General features: G+C 36.4%; 1 protein-coding gene across 4 annotated transcripts in view; it reads right to left on the reverse strand.

Moving 5' to 3' along the window:
* COL14A1 (collagen type XIV alpha 1 chain) overlaps nucleotides 1-27,337 on the reverse strand; it is a 213,906-nt gene that overhangs the window by 52,974 nt on the left and 133,595 nt on the right. For all 4 annotated transcript variants that reach the window (XM_023517768.1, XM_003782379.3, XM_023517769.1 and 1 more), the window contains exons 29-36: nucleotides 26,659-26,823; nucleotides 26,052-26,090; nucleotides 25,729-25,867; nucleotides 23,690-23,832; nucleotides 21,999-22,108; nucleotides 18,387-18,545; nucleotides 8,885-8,962; nucleotides 6,182-6,268 (exon numbers count right to left, since the gene is read on the reverse strand). In XM_023517768.1, coding sequence (XP_023373536.1) covers nucleotides 6,182-6,268; nucleotides 8,885-8,962; nucleotides 18,387-18,545; nucleotides 21,999-22,108; nucleotides 23,690-23,832; nucleotides 25,729-25,867; nucleotides 26,052-26,090; nucleotides 26,659-26,823 — 920 coding nt within the window. The remainder of the gene's footprint in view (nucleotides 1-6,181; nucleotides 6,269-8,884; nucleotides 8,963-18,386; nucleotides 18,546-21,998; nucleotides 22,109-23,689; nucleotides 23,833-25,728; nucleotides 25,868-26,051; nucleotides 26,091-26,658; nucleotides 26,824-27,337) is intronic.

Consider the following 27,337-nt stretch of genomic DNA (forward strand, 5'->3'; position numbering starts at 1 on the left):
TGTCAAACTTCACATTTTTGCCAATCTCCGTGGTAAAATATGATACGTTGCCCTTGTTTTAAGTTTCATTTCTCTGAGAATCACAATTGCACGTCTTTTCATAACTTTGGTCTGTTTGCATTTTATCTTCCCTATGACTATCTGGTTTCTACTTCTTTTTCTCCTTAATGTGCAGACGTTATTCAGACACTGCCACATGTCATTCAACATGGAGATACATTCTGAGAAACGCATCGTTAGGCAATTTTGTCATTGTGCAAATATCATAGTGTATACCTACACAAATCTAGATGGTATCTATATTTTTATTTGTATCTATTTTTACATGGAAAACCAAAGTCCCAGCACCGTTACTGAATATCGATCGTTTCACCTATGTGATCTGCAGTGCCACTATCAAGGGTCATATCATATATCTGAGGTCCATATATGCTCCATTATAATCTTATGGAAGAGCCATTGTAGACATGATTCTTTGCTGACTGAAACATTGTCCTATGGTGTCTGACCAGATTTGGATAGTAGACCTTTAACTGATATATACACATAATAAATACAAGTATATGTGGCAAATATTTTTCTCCAGTTATTTAGACACTGTTGGCTGGCTATAGAACAGTCTTTTCTGATGCCCCTGTCCCTTGCATGCCTGCTACTATAATATAAAGGCCAAAAAAAAGAGAGATTTGCTTTGCCAGCTTTTCTTTGGAATCAGCAGTGGTCATGTAAACAGTTTGGGCCAATTTGTAGAAAGCAAAGTGGGAAGCTGGAGCAAGCTCAGGTCCACTTTTTTTTTTTTTTTTTTTGAGACAGAGTCTCACTCTATTGCCCATGGTAGAGTGCTGCAGTGTCAGAGCTCACATCAACCTCAAACTATTGGACTTGAGTAATACTCTTGCCTTAGCCCTCCCAGTAGTTGGGACTACAGGCATGTACCACAACACCTGGCTAGTTTTTCTGGGTTTTTTTAGAGGCAAGGTCTTGCTTTTGCTCAGGCTGGTCTTGAACTCTTGACCTCAAGCAATCCACCCATTTCGGCCTCCCAAAGTGCTAGGATTACAGGCATGAGCCACCATGCCCAGCCAAGTTCAGGATGTCTTCCTGGATGAAGACATCCCACAGCCTTGCTGGTCTTTAGACCATCTACCTCTAAACCTTTCATTGAGCAAACACAATAATGCCATTGTTCTAATGACTTACTCCAATAGTTAGACAAATTTTCTATTCCTCACAGTCTAATACATCCAAGTTAACACACTCAGTCTTTCACAACTCTTTAATTTTGTTTGTGCATCTTAAATGGTTGGTTTCTTACTGAAGATTTTATGCAATGTGATTGTTTATCTCGCAGGTATTTATGCCAGAGGTGTCAAGTCTAAAACTCAGGGACCATTTTATACTTCTAACTTATTTTCCACCTTATCCCTGACCCTCATCACTGAGCATGTGATAAGAATTCAACAAGTTGTGAATGAAAACATCATCCATTTAAGGGCGATGCCTGTGGTTCATAGGAGTAGGGCACTGGTCCCATATTACCAGAGGTGGTGGGTTCAAACTTGGCCCTGGCCAAACATTGAAAAAAAGACAAAAAACAAACAAACAAAAACATCAAAACATCATCCATTTAATAAGAAACATTTGGTCTAGGCAAAGAGAATATGGTTCTTCTACCCAATCCTTCCTGTCAATCATTTATAGATTTTTTTGCAGTTTTTGGCCAGGGCTGGGTTTGAACCCACCACCTCTGGCATATGGGGCCAGTGCCCTACTCCTTTGAGCCACAGGTGCCACCCAATCTTTTATAGTTTTTATTGGCATAGCACACTACTGTGTAAGACTTTGAATGAGAAAATAATCAAGGCTATGTTCAAACATCAGGCAGAATTTATCACATATTACTTGGGATACTATTTTTTGATTCGTTTATTATACTTTATGTAGAATATAAGATTTTCAATACTTGAAAATGGTGAAATATTTAAAATTTTGAATTGCTTTTTTCTCATTTTACATATTTTCCCCTCAAAATCAGAGTTCAGCCCTTCTGTTTTCCTTCTCTGCTGCTTTTCCTCATTAGAAAGTTTGATGCTTAAATCATAAATAAATATTTTATGACTTGTTCTAGCAGTATTACAGATGAAAAAACTTAAAAACCCTCCAGCTATAAATTCTTGCTTATGCTGGATAAAATAAAACAAACATTATTGTAATTAAGAACTGAAACCCTAACTACCAAGGATAAAGAAGAAATTAAAACACACACACACAAAAAAAACTATTGCTGCTATGCACTGAGACTGCCCTCAGGGAGGCTGGGAGAGATGGTTGAGGCTTGCTGCACAGAGCTGCCTCAGAGCTCTCACAAAGCATTGTGATGTGAATTAGGGCCTACATAAGTGAGACTGAGGTTGAATATGAAATATTCTTTAATACTGAAGAACTTGAAAAGCTACTTTCTGAATGAGCTAGAAAAAACAGCAGCCCACTATCAGGTAGATCACCAAAAGTTCTTTCTACTTTAGCTCTGGGTGCGGTAGATAAGATCTCCCCTGAGAAATACTATCTAGGAACTGATCCTCAAATAATCTGAGGAACAGAATTTCACTGCCTGAAGATCAAAACAAAACGTTAGCCAAATTTTTAAAGTTGTATTCAGTTGGTCATATACCCAGGAGCTTAGTGGGGCAGATATTCTCTGAAAGAATACAGTTCAAACACAAGCACAAAATTGTCCCAGAGAAAAAGTTTCTCATATATACGTGTGTGTGTGTGTACATTAAAAAAAGTAGAAACAAGTTACCAAGAGTAAAATCAGAAGAAAAACAAATGGCAGAATCAAAACCACATACACTGCAAAGTTTGAAAATATCGAATAGAAAATATAAGCTATATTTAATGTATTTAAAGAAAAACATTTGTGAAAGTATTACAAAGAAAAAATTATAAACATTTCCAGAAAGATTTTAAAAGCTTAATTATCACTTCAAACTAGTGAAGGGAAAAGAAAAGAATGAAAACAAAAGCAAAAAGTGAAAACAAAAGTAGATAAATAAAATCTCAAACAAGGGCAGCGCCTGTGGCTCAAAGGAGTAGGGCGCTGGCCCCATATACCGCAGGTGGCTGGTTCAAACCCAGCCCTGGCCAAAAAAAAGAACAAAAACAAAAAACTGCAAAAAAATCTCAACCAAGCAAGCAAGATACACAGACACAAACACATTGCCAAAAACCAGTATGCATATTTTAAGAAAGGCAAAGAATTTGATACTCAACATATATTCATAACATTTATTATCTTATATATTACATTTGGTATCTCTCGTAATTGCAGAAGTCAAATGTATCTAGAGTATTAGAATTTTAACACCATTTTTTCCTTTCTTAAAATGTGTATACTTTTTCTGGCACTTTCTGAATATACACACACACACATACATAAGACAAAACAGCAAAAATTAAGAAATTAAGAAAAAACTCCAAAGCAAAACTTAAGGTTGTAGATATAAATACCTATAGGTCAATTATCATAAAACCACAGAGTAAACTATTATAAAACAGGTTAAGAGCAAAATCCAGACATATGTTATTTAATGAGAAACATCCAAAATATAAAGAGACGCAAATGTTGCCAACTAAATGGATGAAAAATGTATATACTAGGAAAGGAATCCAAAATACAAATACCAAGCCTGTATAAACATTAACCAAATTAGACTTGTGGAGAAAAGCGTGACGAAAGTTAAATGGTTCAGTCCACAGTGATTCCCATAGCAAATGAATGGGAAGATTAAGACTGTGAATTTCTGGACATTTTAACATAGGCTTAGAATACGTGATATAATGCAGAACTATGAGGAGAATTTGACAAATTGATGAATGGAGTGGAAGGTTTTAAAATATCTCAGTGATCTATAGCATTATACACGATAGCTTCACCACCCTAAATTACATTAGCATTGTAATCATTTCTGTATGTCACAATTAAACGTAAATTTACAAAAATGTATATATTTTTAATTTTGGCAAAGAAAACTAAGGGACTGAGAATAATCTGTGAGTGAGAAAGATCAAGTCAGCTTTACCTCCAAAAAACCTACTCAAATAGACCCTTGGGAACATCCTCAGAACCCAGTTCCTTAGCATTACCTTCCACTGAGTTTGAAGGTTTATTCCTGAAAACACACAGACTTTCTCTGAGCCTAGCAGAGACATACACACATGTGTGGTGAACAAATTTTGGCCCTAGATCAGCAAACCTCTAATATTCTGAAAGAAAAGCATCTGGTCCTTTCCATGTCTTACTGTGGCTAATAATCCTTGATTCCCACATGGCTGTGTCAGTGATTCTGCATTTTTAACAAGTATCCTAGGTGATTCTGATACAAGCGATACTTTGATAAATCATAGCATACCACAGAATATTGCTTTTTATTGTTCTGGAGCCTGTAGGAAAATGCGGAGCACAGTTGAATACAAACGTTTTCAGTTCGCAGATGAATAATATCCGTTTACATTGAAATAAAGTTTTACAATGCACAAAGTACTTAAAGCATTAAGTATTATCTTAAAGCATTCAATATTGTGTTTTCCTCACAAGGTCAGTAAAAGAGGCGGGTGCTATCTTATAAATGAGGAAATGGAAGTTCATGGTGATTCAGTAACTGGCCTAGCTTTACAATTTAATTTTTTTTTCCTTTTCTTTCTTTCTTTTGAGACAGAGTCTCGCTCTGTTGCCCCATGCTAGAGTGCCCATGGCCTCAGCCAAGCTCACAGCAACCTCAAACTCTGGGCTCAAGCGATCCTCCTGCGTCAGCCTCCTGGGTAACTGGGATTACAGTTGCCTCCCAAAACACCTGCCTATTTTTTTTTTTTTTTTTTACTGGAGACGAGGTATCGCTCTTGCTCAGGCTGATCTCCAACTCCTGAGCACAAGCAATCCTCCACCTTGGCCTGCTGCGGTGCGAGGCTTACAGGCGTGAGCCACTGCACCCTGCCCTTACAATTTAAATTTAATGCTCCTACCATTGCTCCACACCTGCGTCTTTGGGACAAAGAATCTTTTGAGTTTTACATCCAGAGCTTAAAACAATGTTCTAGGTGACAGGGATAAAGGGGAAACTTTCTAGAATACATTTTGAATACCTTCGGCAGGTTCTCTGCCTTTTCACTCAGTTCAAGAAAGACGGTACACAAATGAAGGAAAGTTCTGTTGGTGAGGCCAGCATGGAGGGAAGGTTCACGCTGCGAGCTGGCTGGCACTGCGGGCTACCTACCCACACGCCCTGACGGTGCCAGGCTGCCTCTGGGCGGGCCAGGCGTGAGACCATTCCTCCCACAAGGTCTGGGTTTCTTTCTTCGCCCGTACATCTCTCTCCTTGTGCTTTATCTTCCTGCCTTTCTGCATTTGCCATTTCCTGACCACAGAACAGCTGTCTCACTCGCATCCCAAAGACACACTGATAACCCCCGTGTATCAGGTTAGAAACAAAATGAGCGTTTAAGTGTATCGCAAAAATTTATCACGGGGAACTCAGAGACCTAGACTGTGTCATTATTTACCTTTCGTATCTCAAAAAAGTGTTTTCTCTCCTCCTCTTTCTTTCCCTTCTTTCCTTCTTTTTCCCCCTCCTTCCTTTCCTCTTTCTCTCTCTCCCATCTCCTTCCTTCCCTCCCTCCTTTTCTTCTTCCTTTCTTCCTTTTTTTCATGTAGAAAGTTCTGTAGAAAGTTTTTTGCAGTGAAAAATCTTTATAGTCAGATGGAGTACTTTCCCTGGTGAATTAGAAACTTCCCTTCGTACATAAATTTTGATACAAATAGGCGAAGGAATAGTACGCAAATCTTGTAGACACAAGCAGAGGGTCCAGTCTGAAAAACTCACGCATAAAATAAACCTCAGCAGACTACCGGGCATATTGTGAATATGTACCAGAGTGAGAGAGAGAGTAGGGCACAGTGGCAATGAGCATCACCTCTAGGAGTCACGGAAACTGGCATTTGAAGCCCAGCTCCTCCAAGCTGTGCTCTTTAGCCAAGTTACTTAAATGTCTCTGTGCCTCAGTTTACTCATAGGATTAAGTGAATAACAGCCATGTAGTAGAGTAGACAGCACATGTTAGACACCCAAGTGACAGTTACCAATAATACTAAAGAACGTTTAAGGCCAAACTAGTCGTGACTTACTGGTGGGCCTGCTGGGCCCAAGGCCACTTCATTGGTGTTAGAACAGGAGCAGGAATGCGGAAGGTCTGGGCAGGACTCATCATCCCTCTGGAAAGAAAAAAAATAGCACAACCGTGAACAAGGCAATCTACACCAAGGCCTTATTGACTCAAAGAAAGCACTTTGATTTAAGACATTATTAGATTTTTAAGTGTATATTAGTCCACAGAGGCAGAGAGTATTCACCCCTAATTACAAAATCTTTTTTTGTAAGGGAAAATGCATTTGTGCCTGGTAAGTCATTGATAATCACTATTATTGAAGGATGTTGCTAAAATCAGCCTAGAAACCCAGATGAGGAGACAGAGTCAGAAGTGGTTGCAAAGAAATTCTGGTCTCTATCTAATTCAGTTGGAGAAATAGTGCTCTGTGAACTAAAGGTCTGACAAATGTTCTTTAGGATGCAGTATTTTTTCTATTTTAAAGGATAAAAGAAAACTTGTTGGAATGTTCTATCAAAACAACTGCATGTATACGAAAACAAAACAAAAACAAAAAATAAAATAAAGTAAACAATGCTTAAACACATCAGCAATTCCCTCTGACAATTTCAACAACAGGTCACATTCTGTGGTTGAAAATAAGAAAAACATGGTGTTGATCTAAGGCTTTGGAACAAGAGAACACTTTCTTCTATCTTGGGGGATTTTATTGTCATGTGACATTGCAAGCTAGATTATTAAGGGGAGGCTGAACATATCTGAATGGGTTACTGGGATGTAGAGAAAGTCACGGCACCTGCTAACAGCTATTGAATAATTTGTAAATATCCTGTGGGGAACAGCAGCCAAAATGAACCCAGCACAGGGATAAGAAATTATATTAATAAAACTTCAAAGCATCTGTAAGTCCCTTTAGTTAAAGAGGAAATGATCCCCCATTTTTAAGACTTTGGGGGAAAGTAAAGTTAGAGGGTAATAGAGCACAGATAATAGTTACTTTGTTAAATTGAAAGTAATAGGAGTCTGTGAAATTTTCACAACACAAACCCCCCAAATGTTGAGCAAATGGCCTGTATATATACTGGTATATACTTTTCTCTAAATTTTGGACAATAGTCAAAGATTTTAGTTCATTTGATCTTAGCCAAAAGGCTGAGAAGCAATCAAAGATTTCAGGTCACCACCCTTGCTAACACATCTGGCCAGATATCCGGCCAACTGGAAGTACAGACTTAAGTATTCTGAAAGATCCCAAAATAAGGCTGACAACGGGCCACCTGTGACCAGGGACTCAGCAATAGTTCTGCCAGTGCTGCTGCTGTGTCTCCTCCATGTCCTCCCACTGTGGAATTTTTGCCACTTCAGTGAGAGAAATAAAAGGACAAGCAAAGAGAAGGGCTCCAGTCCTTCCTGGGGAAAGTGCTGATCACATCTTTTCTTGACACAACGAAGGATTCTGAGGGTTTCCCGTTCCAATTTCCAATCTTACCAGCATTAATGTTATCATACCATTAATGTTATGTTCAGCATAACATTAATGCGTCTCTGATTTAATTTCTCAACAGAGTTCACTAGAAACTCATTTTGCTGAGAAGGAGTAAATTATTTCCTTTTCAAACGCAGGCTGCCACGAATCTAGTGCCTGACATCCATGTAGATGTTGTGACCTGGTCTAAAGTCTGAAGGCCAAACCTCACAGACTCCACAGAGGCTTCCCCATGCTCACTCTCCAGATTTAATTATTATGACATGACTAATGTCCAGCTAGGATATGATCATTCATGCTAGTCCAGCTAGGACAGGATCATTCATGCCAGCTTACTTGTTCCATGAATCCTTAGCTATACATCTTTTTCTGTTTTTATATATACAGATACACCCTCATGACTCACGCTTAGTCTAAATGCTTAGCTTTCTAGGAGCATCAAGTACAGGTTATGAAAATTGTTTCCACAGTTCCAAAATGGCAAACCAAGATGTCCTGGGGTGCTATATGGAACTCACAGGGGGCCTGTGATATCTTAAAAATTCAAAAGAAACACAGCAACACCCAGTGGGCGTTTGACTTCCTGTGAATGACTATTTCGAGATAGTACATAGTTTCAAAAGTAGGTTTTAGAGACACTTAGACACTTTTTATTAACGATTTCCTATATTTGCAAATACAGTTGCTCTGCTGAAAGGCAAGTACCATGGGAAGAAGCGGTGTGAAATGAGAAGTGGGGATGGTGATGCCAATCAGATTCTAAAACGTGAGAAGATTGCAGGGCCCAGTAAGGAACTGTGGTAATTGGAAAGTAAAATAAAAGCATCATTTTTTCTTTCAAGTTTAGGAGTATTTTTACAACCCTACAGCTACTGGGTTGTTAGGATGTAAATATTTAATAAGATATTTGGACCTAGTTATTTCATAAATGAAACTGTATTTTTTTTTTTGTCCTAGGGGTGTCATAAAAATTGTTGAGACACCAACAGCTTTGTGAGTCATGAAACTTGGGAACTTTCTAGATTATGTGTACCATGGCACCTCCCTGAGCTGTGTAATTCACACCACATGTGGTTGCATGTTACACATATGAAATCTTGCCTATTTCGGGATTCCTCCTTCTTCACCTAATTTTAATTATCACAACGAATTACGTTAAGGAACAGCATTTCATTTTCAAAAAACATTAAATATAATTTTTAAAAATTTCAAAAGAGATGAAAGAATAATTCTTACCAGGCCTGGAAGTTCACAGCATTTGTCGTTATTGGCCCATGACGAGGAGCAAACAATATCAAACATCTGTAACTGGAACTATGATTTAAAAAGAAAATTGTCACTTAATAAAAGATACATAGATATATTGTCTTTGTAGTTACAATGATTGCATGTGACATATTACATAACAGCCCACCAATACAAGTATAACGCCTTGCAGTAAGTAAACAAAAAAGGAACTCCAGCACTATCAAAATAATTTTATTCCTCAAGCATACAGTGATCTAAGATTTCACCTATAATTACTCCTTCTACCAAACAAACTCCCTTTTTATCCCAACCTCCCCCTCCCATCTCTACCTAAAGAGTAAGCTTAGCTCTAAGATTTTCCTTGTAAAGTCCATCTCGGCTACTCCCAAATGCAACACTCTGTACATCTCATACCACACCTCCTACCCTATAATGAAAATATTCCTATTATCTCCTCCTTAGAGTCTTCAGGGGACAGGGAAACACTCATCTTTGTGTCACCTATCACAATACGTGACCTATCATAACCATTCAGGAAGGCTTCCTGAATTCTGACTTCATTCTTTTACACATACATTCAGCCAATTTTTCTTCACTGCAATAATGTAAGCCACACACTGTGTACACTTTTAGGATACAAAAATTTAAAATATACTCCTGCCCTGGAAAAATGTACAGAGAGTAAGAGGCACCTAAATGTCGTATACAACATGGTGAGCACCTCTACAGATTCACATTTGGTGTTGTGAGAATGTGAGCTAAGTCTATTTCTGTCTAAGCCATTGATCATGTCATACGTATTTAGACAATCTTGCTTCTTAGGCAGTCTCCTTCCACTCTCGGATGCTGGTGAGAACTCAATGTACGTGTTGAAATATACAGAAATATCACTAAGGGCTAACACTAGCTTAATGAGCCAATCATTTCTAATATATTTCTTTTTCTAGTATTTTCAAATATTAAGAGTGTCATCAATTACAGAACTTGGAGAAGGATAAAATCTTTTCATTTTAAATCTGCAATATTTCTTAGCTAAGAGATGTTTTTAGCAAAGGCTGGAAACCATGAGTGCCTTATTTTCTCCCAAAGAGTGCTACCCATTTCTTGCCAGGAGTCTTCTAGATGAAATTGAGAGTGTCCGAGTAGATAGTACTACTGAAAGAGGTTAGTAAAAAATGTATGCAGTATCACAACCACACCTGTTCTGACAGCAAAGAGAATGAAATCAGGCTTTCTGTCATTACACTCAAGAATCACACTGCCTGCTTGCAAACAGTCATTCCAACTGATCATTAAAATAATCCTTGAGTTTTGAAAGAAAACCCATGATTCAAAGTATCCTATTTTCTTGATCCTATATACCTTTATGGGCTGTTTGCCGAAGTACGTGCATGGCTGACTGCTTTTTATCTAGATGGCTTACGGTCCCTCCCTCCTGTCCACCCAAGGCTGTGGTTGGTACCTGAGTCTGTGCTAGGAAACAGTACAATGAAATTATGACCAATCAAAAGAAAATAAGTTTTTAAACTTAAAACATTTTTAAAAGTACACTGCAGCTGATTTTTATAAATAACAAGTGACAAATATTTCAAGAAGCATAGGGATTCAGAGACTGGAGCTAGACTTCTGAGTAATAGTTCCCGACTCCTCTACTGACAGGCTCAGTGTTTGTGTGTGTGTGTGTGTGTGTGTGTGTGTGTGTGGAGACAGGCTTTCACTCTGTCACTCTAGGCTGGAGTCCAGTGGTACAATGAGAGCTCACTGCAACCTCAAATTCCTGAGCTCAAGTGATCCTCCTGCCTTAGCTTCCCAAGTAGCTGAGACTATAGGCATGCATCACCACACCCAGCTTGGTTTTTTTAATTTTTGGAGAGATGGAGTCTCACTATGTTGTCCAAGCTGATCTCAAACTCCTGGCCTTAAGCAATCATCCCATCTTGGCTTCCCAAAGTGCTGGGATTACAGGTGAGAGCCACCGTTTGAACAAATTATTTAATATGTTGGAATCTCAGTTTCTTTATGTGAAGTTAGTATAATATCAGTAGCTATTCATATGCTGTGAACATTAAATGAGTTAGTATGGAGAAAATATTTATTTCTTGAGACAGAGTCTTACTCTGTTGACCCAGGCTAGAGTGCTTTGGCATCATAGCTGATAGCAACCTCCAGCTCCTGGGCTCAAGTGATCAATCGTTTTGCCTCAGTCTCCCAAGTAGCTGAGACAAGTACCCACTACAATGCCAGGCCAGTTTCTCTTTTTTTTTTTTGGTAGAGATGGGGTCTCATTCTTGCTCAGGCTGCTCTCAAATTCCTGAACTCAAGCAATCCACCCTTTTAGGCCTCCCAGAGTGCCAGGATTATAGGCTTGTGGAGAAACTATTTAGAACAATATCTGGAACATAGTCATTATTAATAGTAAATGTTATTATAATGGTCTATGCATAGTCCTTTCATAACTGAATTTTTAAAAATGCAGGTGTAAACATAGGGGGGTAACACAAAGGCCAAATGAGCAGAATCAAAGTGAAAGTGACAGCATTGAGGGCAGAAATATAATAGTGGCTTGTTTCCACAATATTATCTCTTTAATGTTTTTGATTGAGAAAAATCTTAGCAAGCAACAACAACAGCAACCAACATTTGTGGAAAACCTACTACTGTAATGACTCAGTTGCAGGCACTATCCAGACCACTTTGCATATATCATTTAATCCTCAGATCACCACTATGAGATGTGATGATAGCAACATTCATTCTATAGAATAGGCCTGGCATGAAAAAAGCTTAAATAATTTAACTACATGTTGAAAGCTTACTTCCGGTTGAGATTTGAACTGCACCCCTCAGTGTGCAGTATTTTCTTGTAACATATTTACCAATAAATAGATCTTTAGTCTAAAGATCTTTCAAATGCAGAAAGCCCAGGCCAACCTTACAATACCATTTTGTCTGGAGACATTTATTAAATGGGTCTCATTATGACAGCCTTGGGTAGATCCAGCTTAGTCTGCAAATCATTCATCCATTAAGAAATTTTCCATTTCTGAATAATGCCCTCAGTGCAAAAACATTTTCGTGAATGGAAAGAGTTACTTAAAGCAAAGGCCCTTTCACTAGTCCCAGTAAGCACCAGAATTTCTTGCCGTTTTTCAAATAAACATTCACCACCTAGTCATCCATAAGTCTAATGTTTACATACAAACCTTTGGCTAGACTTTGGCTCTATTGAGTTATAGGAATCTTATGAGCTCAGTTTATTTATTCAAGGGGTTAAATGCCTACTAAGTGCTGAAGGAAGCCAACACTATCATTTCAGGAATGTTACGTGGGCTGACTTTTCTTTTGCAAATTAGATGATGTCAGCAGCTTTTTCTTTGAGTACAACAAATTTATTCATAATTGTTTAGATTTTTGGCTTTTTTTTTAGGAACTTCTTTCCCAAGGCACATTTCTGGGGATTGATTGAAAGAAAAATAAAAAAAACAAAAAACTTCTGGCTTTTATTTCACAAGCAATGGCATACATGTTTGCATACATTTTACAGTAGACGGTACTGAGATGGGAAGTTAAAAGGTCTCATATTTGAGTGCATTAAAATGCAAGACAGTGTGGCTCGGAAGAAATCATACTTTAGGCAACTCATGCAAAAAGCAACCTTTCTTCACTTTCATAACTTCTTTGTAACCAACTGAACATTATAAAAGATACATCTGTGAGAAGAAATGGAACAACCTCCCACTTTCCCTTTTTGCAATCTCTTCCAAGGAAATACTTAGCCAATGATGTGTACAAATGCTCATTTTTTCATTATTGGACATTTTTGGGGTGTAGCACAAAAAGGCAAGTCACTTGGGGTCAAATGTCAACATGAAAATAAGATTAAAATATTTGTCAGCAGTTGAGTCACTACAATCTGTGAATGGGAATTACAATGCACTTCTGGCTCTCCTTCCCACTCACAACCAGATTATAGTCTTTGATTTTTTTCTAACGTAATGTATTAAGTTTACAACTTGAAGTCAAGCTGTACCTGACTTTATACTAATACTCAGAGAGCTTTACATGGGACGGGGCACTATAGAAAGAGCACTGAGGACCTAAAGACTTTAATTTGAAGTCTAACTTTTATTGACTCCATCACACTACTACGACTTATTGAGTGTTTACCATTTGTCAGCTATCGAAGGGGATGTGTTTTACTTGTTCTCAGTCAATTGATGGAATTTAAGGGAAACTGTGAAGGCACTAATTAAAGTAGGAAATGAAAATTACCAGCTGTGTACTTGGTAGGAATTAGAGTGGTTGGATATAAACATACTTCTGCAGGTAAGTTTTGATCGGGTTTACCTGCAAGGTTGCAATTGAAATAACGGTTGTGTTTAGGAAACTGTCAAGGAACAGACAGGGCACGTGGTCCCTCGTACAGACCAGACTCCCTTCTCTGTCTTTAGTTCTAAATAATCAGAATCTGACTGAATGGAAGAAAAGATGAGAGATCTTCTGGAAGTCAGATAAACTCTCTCATCTTACTTCTACACTGTTGGAAAGGGGACCCCTCCCTAACTTATTCAAGTCTACAGAGTTGGGACTATGTAAGTATCTCTTCCTAGGGTTATTAGAAGATTAAAAGAGATAATCTCAGAAAAGTCTACACTACTTGCCCCAGAGTAGGTATCCAATAAATATTAACCACCATTATCATTTTGAGGATTAAAATAACTCATGTGAAAATACATTAACTTTTTTGGGTAGTTTAATATGTGTTTATATAGGATCATCAGCTACTCTACTATCAGTTTCTACATAAAAGCTTTAACTCCATAAGTGATAGTAACTCCATGGCCTACCTCATACTTCTATTTAAAGAGCAGAGGGCTAAATAAATGCCAGTTGGATAATTAGCTAAGTGTTCGATATGAAAAGGCAGAAGAAAGACACTAAGAAACATGATCTTAAGCCAGTAGCTCAAAACTTTTCCAGAATCATCTCATGAGGTATCAGAAAAGGTAGAAGAAACTTCTTGGGAGAAAAAAGATTGGAAAGGAGGAGCCCGATTGTGAAGTTTCTTTCCATATGTGTTCTGATGGCTAAGCCTGCTTAGAGTTTAGTCCCACCAGGAACTATCACTGCTTATGAAATCTTACATCACTGAACACCAATTGATTTCACTGACTGTGAGTAATTTATATGCAGTAGTTACTGTATGTTTAAATCCATTGATTTATCTTCCACTCAACTATGGTTTAAGAAGAATATATTTTCTATAAAGATTGAATCTTTAGAATCTTCCAAGATTCTTTAGAATCTTGAATTATTGCTGAATTTGGCAGGGAATATGGCCCTATAAGCTACTAATCTCTCTCATAAAATAATTACTCCTCAAATAATCTGCCGTCTAGGGAATTCCCTTTTGTTGGGTATCAGAATACAGATGTATATCCAGATTAGGTAAGCAATCAGTAATTTCTAAATTAAAACTGAAGACTCGGGCTTCTCCTACCTTGTACTGAGATAATTAAGTATAATACTATCTGCTAAAAGCCAAGTCTGAATTTCCAATCACATTCTTGAGATCTAACCTACTGTCATCCATTTCAACACAATCAAATTCTTCAATAAGTGGGCAGAATGAAAACTTATTAGCAATCCTTTGTAGATGTCTAGATTCTAACAAAAGCTATGACTTTTTTCCTACTAGCCTTACAAAGAACTCTTTAATTATTGACTTCTATAAATTCCCCTTTGTCTACTATGAGTTGGAAGTTGCCATAAAGGGTGCTCTGTTTAATTGCATTTTCTTTCATGGCCAAAAGTAAAGATTTATCATCCATAGGCCTGAAACCTAAGGCACTTTTGCTTTCAAAAACAAATTCCTTGATACTTAATTCATCATCTATTTGGAGTTCAATTATTACACAAGTGTAATTTGAAGTATAATTGTTATCATGAAAGTATAACTGTAAAATACAGATTGTAATTAGAAGAAGGTTTGATACATATTAGACTGCTGTCAATGCCACCGTTGGAATAAAAGCAAAATAAAATTTTAAGAAAAGACATGATACAATTCAAACATACAACAATTCTACTTAATTTCCTGCAAGTGTTTCTTAAGAACTGTGTTCATAGCTACTAATTACTAGGCTGTAAGGTAGAAGGGAATGATTTCAAACAAAGACCATGGCATAGTTTCTATTTTGGGTAATTTATACTCTATCTAGAGAGATGAAATTTGAATATATGAAAAAGCAAGAAAATAACATATAATTATAAGTAATCAAGTTTTAGACAAGTTGTAGGGGTCTAGCAAAGGTGGATGGAAAACCAAGACGGTATTATGGACTTCCTTCAATAACAGTAGCTGTTATTCATTGAAAGTCTACTGAGTGTCAGGGATTTTGCACTCATTATTTCTAAAATAATAATAAAATAACAATAATAATACTAAATGATTTGAGCCCAGAATCTCATACATCTAGAGTTCTCTCTCTTTTTTAAATGAGTACAATTCATTCATCTATCAATTATCCATTTACACATCCATTTATTCACATAAGGTATCCTAAGTTTGCTAATTCTATATTCTTATAAATTTCTTTCTGTGCTAACATAGAAGTGTCTTTCATTAAATAGAAGACAGTTCATTTTCTTAATCAGCATTAGCTATCCTTAGTTTACCAATTCTATGGTCTTATAAATTCTTTTCTGTGCTGTCGCAGGAGTATGTATCTTCTATTAAACAGAAGATGCATCATTTTCTTAATCAGCATGAAAATTCCTAAATATCATGTAAACATTCTTAAAAGTCTCTTATTATAACTGAGAACAAGAGAGCCTTCCATAGCTTATATATTTTCTTTCCAAATATCTAATCCACAGTTCTTCAAAGCAAAGTAGAAACAAAAGACCTTTTAAAGATTCTTCAAAGCTAGGTATGAAACTAATTAGCTCCTATCTATCCATCAAGGTCTAGACATATGCCCTCCCTCACTCAGTAAGCATGGGGCAGTTTAAATTTTATTTACTCATTTGACATAGCTTAAGATTTCATTTGTACAAACTGATCTTCAGTTTAAAAAAACTTAAATTATTCTGTAACATAGAAGAGAAATGTAGATTAGAATAGTTGGAATTGTTTACAAGAAAAAGAAGGCTCACTAATTGTAGAATGACTCAAATTAGGGAATGCTGCTAATTAGTTGTGAATGCATGGTGGTAAAACAAAAACTTGTATACATTATTCTTTTTTGTGGTTAATGAACAAAAGGAATGTGATTTCTTTGCCAATTAAAAATCTCCCAGATTTTTAATTTCATATCATCAGCAAAGAGGGAGGGTTTGACCTCCTCTGCTCCCATTTAGATGCCCTTTATATTCTTGTCTTGCCTAATTGTATTGGCTAGAACTTCCAGCACTATGTTGAATAGAAGGGTGACAGAAGGCAACCTTGTCTGGTTCCAGTTCTAAGAAGAAAAGCTTTCAGTTTTATTCTATTCAGCAAAATATTAGCTGTGGGTTTGTCATAGATAGCTTCGATCAGTTTAAGAAATATGCCACTTATGCCTATATTCCTCAGTGTTCTAATTAGAAAAGGACACTGGATTTTATTGAATGCTTTTTCTGCATCTATTGAGAGGATCATATGGTCTTTGTGTTTCCTTCTGTTGATATGGTGAATAACATTTATGGACTTGCATATGTTAAACCAGTCTTGCATCCCTGGGATGAACCCTACTTGATCATGATGTATGACTTTTTTGATGATAAGCTGTAATCTATTGGCTAGGATTTTGTTGAGAATTTCTGCATCTATATTCAGTAGTGAAATTGGTCTAAAATTCTTCTTTTTAGTTGGATCTTTTCCTGGAGAAGCCTCATAGAACTCAACCTAGAACTCCCATTTGATCCTGTAATCCCATTACTGGGCATCTATCCAGAAGGAAAAAAAAAATTATTTTCATTATAAAGACACTTGTACTGGACTGTTTATTGCAGCTCAATTTACAATTGCTAAAATGTGGAAACAGCCTAAATGCCCCTCAACCCAGGAATGGATTGGCAAGCTGTGTTATATGTATACCATGGATACTATTCAGTCATTAAAAAAAAGGAGATTTTGCAGCATTTGTATTAACCTGGATTGAGGTGGAACACATTATTCTTAGTGAAGCATCACAGGAATGGAGAAGCATGAATCCTATGTATTCAACTTCGATATGAGGACAATTAATGACAAGGTGGGGCATGGGGGAAGGGGAGGAAAGACAAAGAGATAAGGAGGGAGGGAGTGAAGGAAGGAAAAGAAAAAAAAAAGAAAAGAAAATAGTGACTAATTCTCACATAAATTGGATTTAATTTTGACCAAAGTACATTACTTGAAACATTAATTTTTAATTCAACTTGTTAATTTGTTGTTTAGGATATTGCATCCTCTTTATAAGTGAAATATGTTCATAATTTCCCTTTATAATAATATATTTTTTTGAATTTTAATATCAGATGTATCCAGATGAAGTAGAATGATTTTGAAGTATTTCTTCTTTTTCTGTTGTCTATAAGATTTGGCGTGATCTGTTTTTTGAAATTATCTTTTCTTTTTATTTATAAATATTAGTCATCTATTTTTTTAAACTTTGGAAAAAAATAAGAAGTTAACTGATGACTCCGTACTGAACCTCAGAGTCAAAGCATTCAACGATAGACATCCTTTTATCTAACAATATGAATGTTACTTTTTTGGCATTATTATTATTGCTCAATATTTTGTTGCAACGATCATCTGATTTCTTTTCTGATTGTATTTATCTTCGTTTTGTTCTTTACGAGGTTTTTGTTTCAGTCCTTATCTTAAAATTGTTATTGTTATTAAATTTTAAGCCTTTTTAATTTTGTAAAGGCAAAAAGTGGAAACCAAACACATGTACGTGTATAGAGAAAATAAAAAAAAAATCTCCCAGATTTCAATTCCATGTTGTTTGATAAAAAATACATTATCTTAAAATGATTTTCTACTTAATTGCTAATAATTAAAGGATAAATATCACATTAAGGATGGCAAAAACCTAGCTATAAAATGCCCATATCTAACCTAAATTATAGGCTATGTCAATACCTTATGCATAATACTCACAAAGTTTGTATGACTTTGCATTTACTTTTACAAATGAGGTTCATTTACAGTTTTAATTCTCTTTAGGAAACCATTTATGCAACAAACCATGTGATAAATATTTTACTATTTAAATGATCAAATGCATTTAGAAAATAAAATAACCTAATTCTGGCATATTGCCAAGAGCTTTGAATGTACGTGTTTTAGTTCACATAAAAATGGCATTATGTATTCATCCATCCATCCATCCATTCATCCATCCATCCATCCATCCATCTCTTTAATTCCTTTATTAAGTTTTTCCCCTAGGAAATAGCTTTAAGAGGACTTACCCCAACCCCATAATAATAACATAGCTTTGCTTTTCTACCCACTTACTGGTGCAGAGTTTCCACTTGGTCCTCTTGATCGAACCATTCTCCCTAGAACTTCTACGCCATCTGAAGTGATGTTGGCCGATGCATTTATTGGCTTCTCACCTGCTTGCTTGCAGTCTATAACCACTTTGACCAACGTCTCACTGACAACAATGTGTAGCTATGTAAAAGTAAAAACATTTTAGGAGGTAAGAATCAGGAGGATATATCAGTTAAATTTTATAATTGAATAACTCATCATAAAGTAAGAAAGAGAAGAGAAAAAATTCTGGCACCATGTATTTTGCTAGAGGAGAAAATTTCTACATTTACCATCTCCCTGATTTTCCTACCTTCAAGCACCATCTCTGTTTTTATCTGATTAACTCTTCTCTTTCATATGACTATGAAATGATGAGCTCTTTAAAAATCTAGCCTTACTCTCAACTATAATATCACCTTTGAAATCCCAGGATTGTTGTTCTAGCTATGCCTTTTCTGAATACACATGAACATAAACACACAAATAGTAAAATTCAAAAATTTTGCTGCTTTGTCACCAAAAATCACCTAAGGTTAGCAAGTTAGGTGACTGGTGTCACCTAAATCACCAGTGGTTAGCAAACCACACTTTGATAATAGTTACCTAATTCAGAATGATGAGAGGAAAATGAGAATCTGAGGGGGTAGGAGACTCCAGGTCCAAATGAAATAAAGCTTTTTGCATAGTATAGGGTATAATTTTCTCAAACTAGAATCTCAAGAATCTATAGGTTCATGGTCTTATTTTTAGAAATCTACACATTCTTTGTGAAGACTTGTTAAAGTCTGTGAGATTATCTAGGTAATAGTCAAAGGCAAGTATATGCTAGGTGAACTAGATAACCCCCCTGTGACCAAATTCTGCCATAAAATGTCAGTGCTCATTGCTTGTATATGCATATCAATTTAGGATGGTAGTAGCCTCGTGAGTACTACAGCAATTGTTTACAGCCAGCTAATGAACTAAAAGAGTGTAATTAAGAAGAGAATAATGATTTCACCTTGCATGAAAGCCAAAAGAAGTTATAAATAGTGGTCTAAGTTCATAGTAGTTTAAAACTAAAGAGCGTTGGCCAATATGAATCAAAGCTATGCAGGCTACAGCAGGTAGCACTGTATTCACATTGTAAGCAGAGGTTCAGTGTCAGTGAAATATGTCATCTTTCTTATTAAAGTAATGTTCCTTTAAATTTTATGGGTTTTTGTCAACCTTAATTTATTCTGGTTTCACTGTTGTAAAAGAGCTGAGGGCACATGGATTTATACCAGTTTTTTCCAATGTTTTAAGATAAATCATGATAATAATTTAAGTCAACAGTGGGCCTCTTAAGGATCTTTTTCCTTCAAAGAGGAGTTAACCATTACCCAAGTAGAGAAATACTCTAGAATAAACCCCACCACATTCTTTACTTCTTATTGACATTTCTGTCATGATGATTTAGTATGGTGTCACTTGACCCATGTGTGTTTTTGAGTCTTGGGACACTTTCCATCACTATAAATTAAAGAAATTTTATACTAGGTGCTAGCAAACTCGAATTTTTACATTTAAAAAATTTTTGCTTAACAAAAGTAGATATTAAAATTGTTCAAAAATATGTTGCATCTTTAGCTGCACTTAAGTACCTGTTTATATAATTATTAACTTTTTGCAAGTGGCCTGAGGCCACATTTTATAAGCGAAGTGGGAAAAATAAAGCTAACTGAAAAAAATGAAAAATCAAGGTGAACTATTTATTCCCTTATAATACAAGTCTATGAACAAATCAGATTTAATTTCTACAAATTGAATATGCATTAAGATTTTCCATCAATAGGTCTATTATAAAATGTTTTGTTACATGATAAGTCTTTTCTTTTGGTTTGTTTAGATATTTGGTTTTGTTAATACTTAAAGTGGAGCAAAGTCTTTCTTCATATAACTTTTAAAACCTTGAAGGTTTATAAATTTAAAACCAACTTTTAGTGAGCCTTTTTTCCAGGTCTTAGAGTCCTTCTGGTACAGTAAATAGAACGTAATGTTCACCCAAGATTCACAAAAGGGTTCTTTGGAACAAGAATTACAAGATTACAAGTTCATACCCAAATCAGAGGCTAAGATGGCAATGTTTCTTTCAACACTCACGAAATCTCAAATGCTTTTTGTCTCTCTAATACTTTTTATTGACTACTCAGCAATTGATTCTGCATAACCAAGAGAAAAATCATCCCAAGAGGAACTCAGTAAGTAAATCATTTTAAGTGCAAAGAACTGCTTCTGGCACCATTTTGAACCATGAACTAGTAAATTTCACGTGCTTTTCAGATACCTTTACTTCTGGTAGTACGGTCCTATTAACTAGGGAAAAAAATGACAATTTTCTAAGGAATTATTCTGATGCAATTGTGTGCTATGCAATTATGATATTTAAAACCAGAGAAAGTAGCAAAATTGTGTAAATTAGTTTGATTTGGCCATATTTTAAAGATTAAGGGTAATTAAGAGGTGAATAATGATTTACCTTGTGTGAAAGCCAAAAGAAGTTATAAATAGTGGGCTAAGTGCACAGTAGTTCAAAGATAAAGAGCATTGGCCAATATGAATCAAAACTATGCAGGCCATGGCAGGTAGCACTGTATTCACATTGTAAGCAGAGGTTCAGTGTCAGTGAAATATGTCATCTTTCTTATTAAAGCAGTGTTACTTTTGATTTTATGGGTTTTTGTCAACCTTAATTTATTTTGGTTTCACTGTTGTAAAAGAGCTGAGGGCACATGGATTTATATCAATTTTTTCTAATGTTTTAAGATACAGCATTATAAAAATTGTATTTTAGGCCATGAAACAGAAGAAAAGAAGATGGCTCTGCCCTTCTCTCACTCTAACAGGGAGGGAAGGACTGTCTAGGGGTCAAGGGATTTTTCTGCACCACCTAGTGAATGCTCTGCTAGCCCTGCAGTCCAGATTCTGCATTTCTGAACAGCCTCAAAATCAGTGGGATTATCCACCAACTACAAAGGCAATGGTAGATGTTTAAAGAAAGCATGTCCACTCTAGCGATCACCACAAGTATTTCTGAGAAGCAAATTTTATAGGACCTACCTTCATCACAATTGCCAAGTTATGAAAATATGGACAAGGTAGGTCTTACAAAAGCTTTTCCTAGGGTAATTTTAATGCACTATATTTGTATATCCATAAAAATATCAGTGCAATCAGTTATCTCTATTTTCACATTTTAAGATGATTTGTCTGGCTGTGCCTTCACCTGCATTTGTGACCAGGTAGACCAGGAATCTTTTCTATATCATCCATCATGTAGCAAAAGAGTAGCTGTTAGTAATACGAGATCCTTAACCACATTGTTCCTCAAAAGAAAAGAACTGGATCAGTTTTATCAATACTTTCTGGAGTTCCTAATAAAAAAAATTCACATTTCAGCTCCCATCTCAGAACTACCAAATCAGAAACTAGAGTTTTAAAAGCTCTAAAGGTAATTCCTACTCCAATTGAAATCTGAGATCATAAGTCCTATGGAATTTTAAAAAAGCAATCCCTCTATTGTTTGCCCAACAGCAAACAGAATAAAATAAACACATATGCATTACCAACCTTGTGAAAACTTCCATAGAAAATTTTTCTAACTTCAGGTCCTTCAAAAGTAGCAGTTTGAAAATCCCCACTCTGTTCATAGTTGAAATATGTTAGGGTTTTCCCACCATCTATTCAAAGAAAAATAAAAAGATTTTATTTCTAAATGAATTTCTAAAATTCAACTCAAGACTGAAAAGAATGCATCCATTGTTTTGAAACTGTGTTTAGGAACAAAGTGGTGGGTAAGAAACTGATCTACTATCTTTGGCGTGCTGGCTACTGCGAGCTTTCAGCTGGCTGAGTAACTCATCTAACCAGGGCAAAGGACTGCCACACATGCTGTTCCTCTGTACTTTCTTGACTCGACTCTCCCTCCCCTCACCCTCTTGGGAGAGATTGTCTGAAGCTGGGGTAGAAGCAGACAGAGAGGGAGAACAAATTTAATTAAATCTGAAGGGAAAAAGACCAGGCTTATTGTCTTTTTAACCAACTATAGCAACCAGCTTTCCCAAGACATGTACCTTATACCACCCAAGATGTTTCATTTATTGTAAACAAATAAAATCCTTCCTAATCTTAAATTCTTCCTATTGCAAGGAATATTTTGGTATTGAAAAAATAGGAACATTTTCCTCACTAATTCATTTCTACATTACAATTTAATTCCTCTCTCTATTTTCAAAAGCAACAAATGAGTCTTAATCATTTGAAGAGACTTTATTTTCAAATCTTGGGTGTATGTGAAGTTAGTAACTTATACCATTTTAATTTATAGCCTTCTCTTAGTTTTAATATCAGTGCACAATGCTTTCACAATATCATGTCTAGTCATTGATTCACTCCCTTGTACCAAAAAGTTCTTTAATAAATAGTTGGAATAAGCTTAAAATGCTTCCTTTATCCAAATGTTTGAGTTAACACCTAGCAACAGCCTCCAAATTTTGTTTTGTTGGAATCCTAAACAAAAACCAGATTGACAAAACCCAGTGATGTTAACCAAAAATTTGATGATCCTCTTAAGGGATCATTATGTGCAATACCCAAGAGCATGAGGTTGAAAAGCTTCCTCGGTGTTCCAACATCCAAATCTTGGCATCTCCCAGCCTCCCAACCTGTTCTCTCTCTTTCTAGACTCACTTTCATCTAGATCAGTGGCTCTCAACCTTCCTAATGCTGCAGCCCTTTAATACAGTTCCTGTGGGTCATGACTCACAAGTTGAGAACCGCTGATCAAGATGATCTTGTCCATATATCACACACACACCCTTCCAAATTTATATTTCCCTCCCAGAATTCTTCCTAAATATGCTGCTGCAAAATTGACATCCTCTCTGGAATACCAAATAGGCAACTCACATTTATTATATCCATGTCCAAAAAATAAACTTCTGGCCCCAGTCCTCCCACTGACCTTCCATTGCCCTTGCTCTTTCTTTAGTGTTTATTATCTCAGTAAAAACTGTCTTTCTTCTCTTTGCCCACTACTGCATCCAAGAGCATAGTATGCTGGCACAAAGTGGGAACTCAAGTAATATTTGTTGAAAGAATGAGGGAATAAATGAATGAATCAACTGCGACATAATTCATTGTTAAGTGTTTACACATCACCTTGGATAAGGGAGGCACTCCGCAATAGACAGACACAGGCAAAATGGCATGACCCATACATCTCTCTTACATGCCTGCAAAGGTTGAATACATATACTTACTATCTAAAATGACTCCAACCAATGGGTCAGAATTTTTATTCAAAATCTCCCAAAGAGCGAATGGCTCCTGTGGAGTATCGGGAAGGATTCGGAATAGAAAACTGATTGTGTAGTCAGGGGGCAAGCCCTCTGGATGCAAGTACCTGAAAATAGAAAAAAAATATGTCTTATTGTATCCTTCCTCAAAAAGTTACTCCTCTGATTATAAAGCAAACTTATTTTCATGGCACAGAATTTATAAAAACAGATTACCACTAATCTCAACCACATCACTATTTTGGTGTGGTAGATTTTTCTCCACTATTTAAAGAATGTGTGTATTTGTTCACTTTATATCATGTTGTCCTTTATTTTCTAAGTACCATGGAATAAACATTTTTCATTTTTTTAAACTATGGTCAAGACTAGAACATGATATTTAATGGCTGCACAACTTTCTCTTGTGTGGCTATTTCATAATTTGTCTAATTAGTCTAAGTAGTTTGAAAAGTTTTGGTATCGTAAATAATTGTTATCTATAATCCTTTTGTAAATTTAATGTATGACAATGTCACTTTCTAGCCTGTGTTGTAGTTCATTGCATTCTAGCCTGTGGTGGGTATGGTGATGCACCTTCAAAGATCTACCTCCAAGAATTAAGAATGTACAACCCATCCTAAGAATGTTATCTGCTGATGGCTTTCAGATACCAGCCCCCTTTGGTAATTGACTTTGCTGAAGAAAGATACCTCCCTCCAGGTTACATCACCTCTTTTCAATGAGTGGTCTTCAGGGAACATAAGGACCAATATCCCTGATTCCTAAGAGAGGCAGCACTAATGGGTCACCCCATTTACAGAACTCCTCTGGGTGGTCAGCTCAGGCTTTTGTTGAGATGGCTTCACAGTCTGACTGCTCCCTCTGTCCTCTCCTGCATCCTGCTGGTCCCTTCACAAGGGGCGCCCTCATCAACATTTCACACATTAATCTCCACGCGAGAATCTACCTCCTGGGAAACCCAACCTTCTACACCATCTTATCTCTCCAATAACTAAACAGATCTCTCATTTACTTTTTAAATCCTCCCCAAGCAAAAAGAACACAGCACTTTACAAATAGTAGGAACTCTATAGTAGTTATTAAGTGAATAAATGTGTGAATATGTGGGAAATAGATGAGTTTGAAAATACAAGTTTGGTTTGCATAGGTAAAAATATCTTTCATTCATTCATTGCAACAGGCATTTAAGATACATTAGTGAATAAAACTGACAAAGATCCTGTTAATTTTAGGTGTCAAATTGACTGAATTAAAAAATACCTAGAAACCTAGCAAAGCATTATTTTTGGGTGTGAGGGTGTTTCCAGAGGAGATCAGCACGCGACTATGAGTGAAGGGGGAAGAGTCGCTCGCAATGTGGATAGGCACCGTGTAACCTGCTGGGGAACTGGAGAGAATGAAAACAGGAAAAAGGCAAAATGTGTGTGTAAAGTGGCTAGGGAATGGAATTTTATATAACAACTGATACCACGCTTTAACTCTCTAGAGGTGCTGTTGTGACTCCTCCAAAATAAAAACCATTTGAATTACGGCACTACTGTGAGACAGCTCAGATCCTGGGCTCCGGAGCCTAATTGCTGGATGCAAATCTCACCATTGCCATGTAACCAACTGTGTGATCTCACTCAAGTCATTTAGCTTCCCTGTGCCGCAGTTTCATCATTGGTAAAATTGAGATAATTGAATCTACTTCATAGAGTTGTTTGGAGGTTCCAGTGAATTAATGCACAAAAGTATCAAGAAGAATACCTGGTATATAGTAGTGCTATGTAAGTATCAATTATTTTTATATATTTTCTCAGATCAACAGACATTAAAGTATAACCAGCACTATGTGAGAGTCTGATGTTTTTAAACTAAGAAATGTAAATATCATCTGCTCTTAACATCATGGAAAAATCAACCAGGAACTATTATAGCGTATTTCAAGTCGGTATCATTTCACATTGAGATATAATAAAGCAAATGGTTGGTTTTTATATCTTCCAGTGAAAACATACTTGGTTGGCTGGGAAACCAGAGCGTCTTTATGGAGTTGGTAGCATGGATACACGTTGAAGGTTCCAGGCTCCATGGAAACCCCTTCCACTGATGAAAAATCCTTTTCAACCAAACCAAACATTTCCATCATCTTAAATCCTACCAGAAAAACAAAAGAAAGAAAGGAGAATAAAAAAAATAGAGAAAAGAACAAGTAAGCACTTTAGAATTTTAGATTTCAATATTTTTCTATTAAGAGTTTAATAATTAAAAAAAAATAGAAACACAGGCGCAAATGGGAGTTATATATTTGTATTGGGGAAAAAATTGTGATAACACATACCTGCAATATCCAAGCCGTCTTTGTGCACCAGTGGGCAGGCTGAAAAATCAAACAAACAGCATAAAAACCTAATTTAGATGTCTTCCAAACATATTCTTCCCCTCTCCTGTGAACAGGAAACTAACATCATCTTTCTGGAAGTCAACTGTGGAAGAAATCCAAATCAGATGTGACTGTGGTTTTGTAAAAACTGAAAAGTTCTAATCTCCTCTGCTGTAACCAAAAGGTCATAGCTTCCTTGGCTCCCCTGAGTCGATTAAATCAATGGCCATCACTTGAAAGCATGTATTGGGAGACCTCTCGCTCCTAATATGTTGCCTTGATGAGCAGTCTTAATACAGTTTTGAAAAATAGGTGCTATAGTTTTTTAAGCACAGAATTTTTAAATATAGACTTTCATTGGATTACAGAAGGTCTTTATCAACCTGAAACTAAACACAGGGGAGGTTTACTTCCATATGCCGCAAACCATAAAACTGACTATATAACAAACTGCTCCAGAAGTCAATATTCTTTCCTCAGATCAAGATGGGACTCATTATTTAAGCAGTATTAAACATTTCATCCTTTGAACAACATCAGAAAGTACAAATTCCAAAGGACTAACTTGCTGATGCAGTTTCGCAGACAAAAGTAATTAACTCATCTTCGATTTTCTTAAAGGCGTCAAAGTCATCCACGAAGAAGACATGGCGTGCGCTGGGCTTGCTGCCAATGCGAACCAGCTCCGAGTAATCGGCGTCAGCCACACCGACTGCAAAAATGCTGTAGCCTGTGGCAGAAGAGGAACAGATTTCTGATTACTTTAAAGTCCACAAGATATAAATAATGCATTATAAGATGCATCCACATGTTTAAAATATGTTTATTTAGGAAGCCCAGTGGGGGTGGATAATTCATTTTTCACAGTTCATCAGAATTCTGCATGGACATCCTGCATTATGATCATCAGTCCATCATTCCCTTAAGAGATTTTCCATTTTACAGAAATTAAAGAGAGCAATGACCCAATCAGTGCTTGAGATAAAATAGTTCCCATCTGAGTAACATCCCACATTTTTAATATAGTAGAGTCTCTGTAAGTTAACAACCCAAGAGACTTTAACAGGCTGGTCAACATATGGAGGTGGTCGCCATAAGGAACTAGGCCTACTCTACCGGTACCTACATGTGGTGCATGTCCAGTTTATGAAAATTAGGTCAACTTAAGGAAGTGGTCAGTGTAGTGAGGTGATCGACCATGGAAGTTCTACTGTAGCTATTTTAAAATGAATGAGATGAAATCT

This window comes from Otolemur garnettii, unplaced genomic scaffold, assembly GCF_000181295.1.
Source record: "Otolemur garnettii isolate 467f Iridium unplaced genomic scaffold, OtoGar3 scaffold00004, whole genome shotgun sequence".
NCBI classification, from domain to species: domain Eukaryota; kingdom Metazoa; phylum Chordata; class Mammalia; order Primates; family Galagidae; genus Otolemur; species Otolemur garnettii.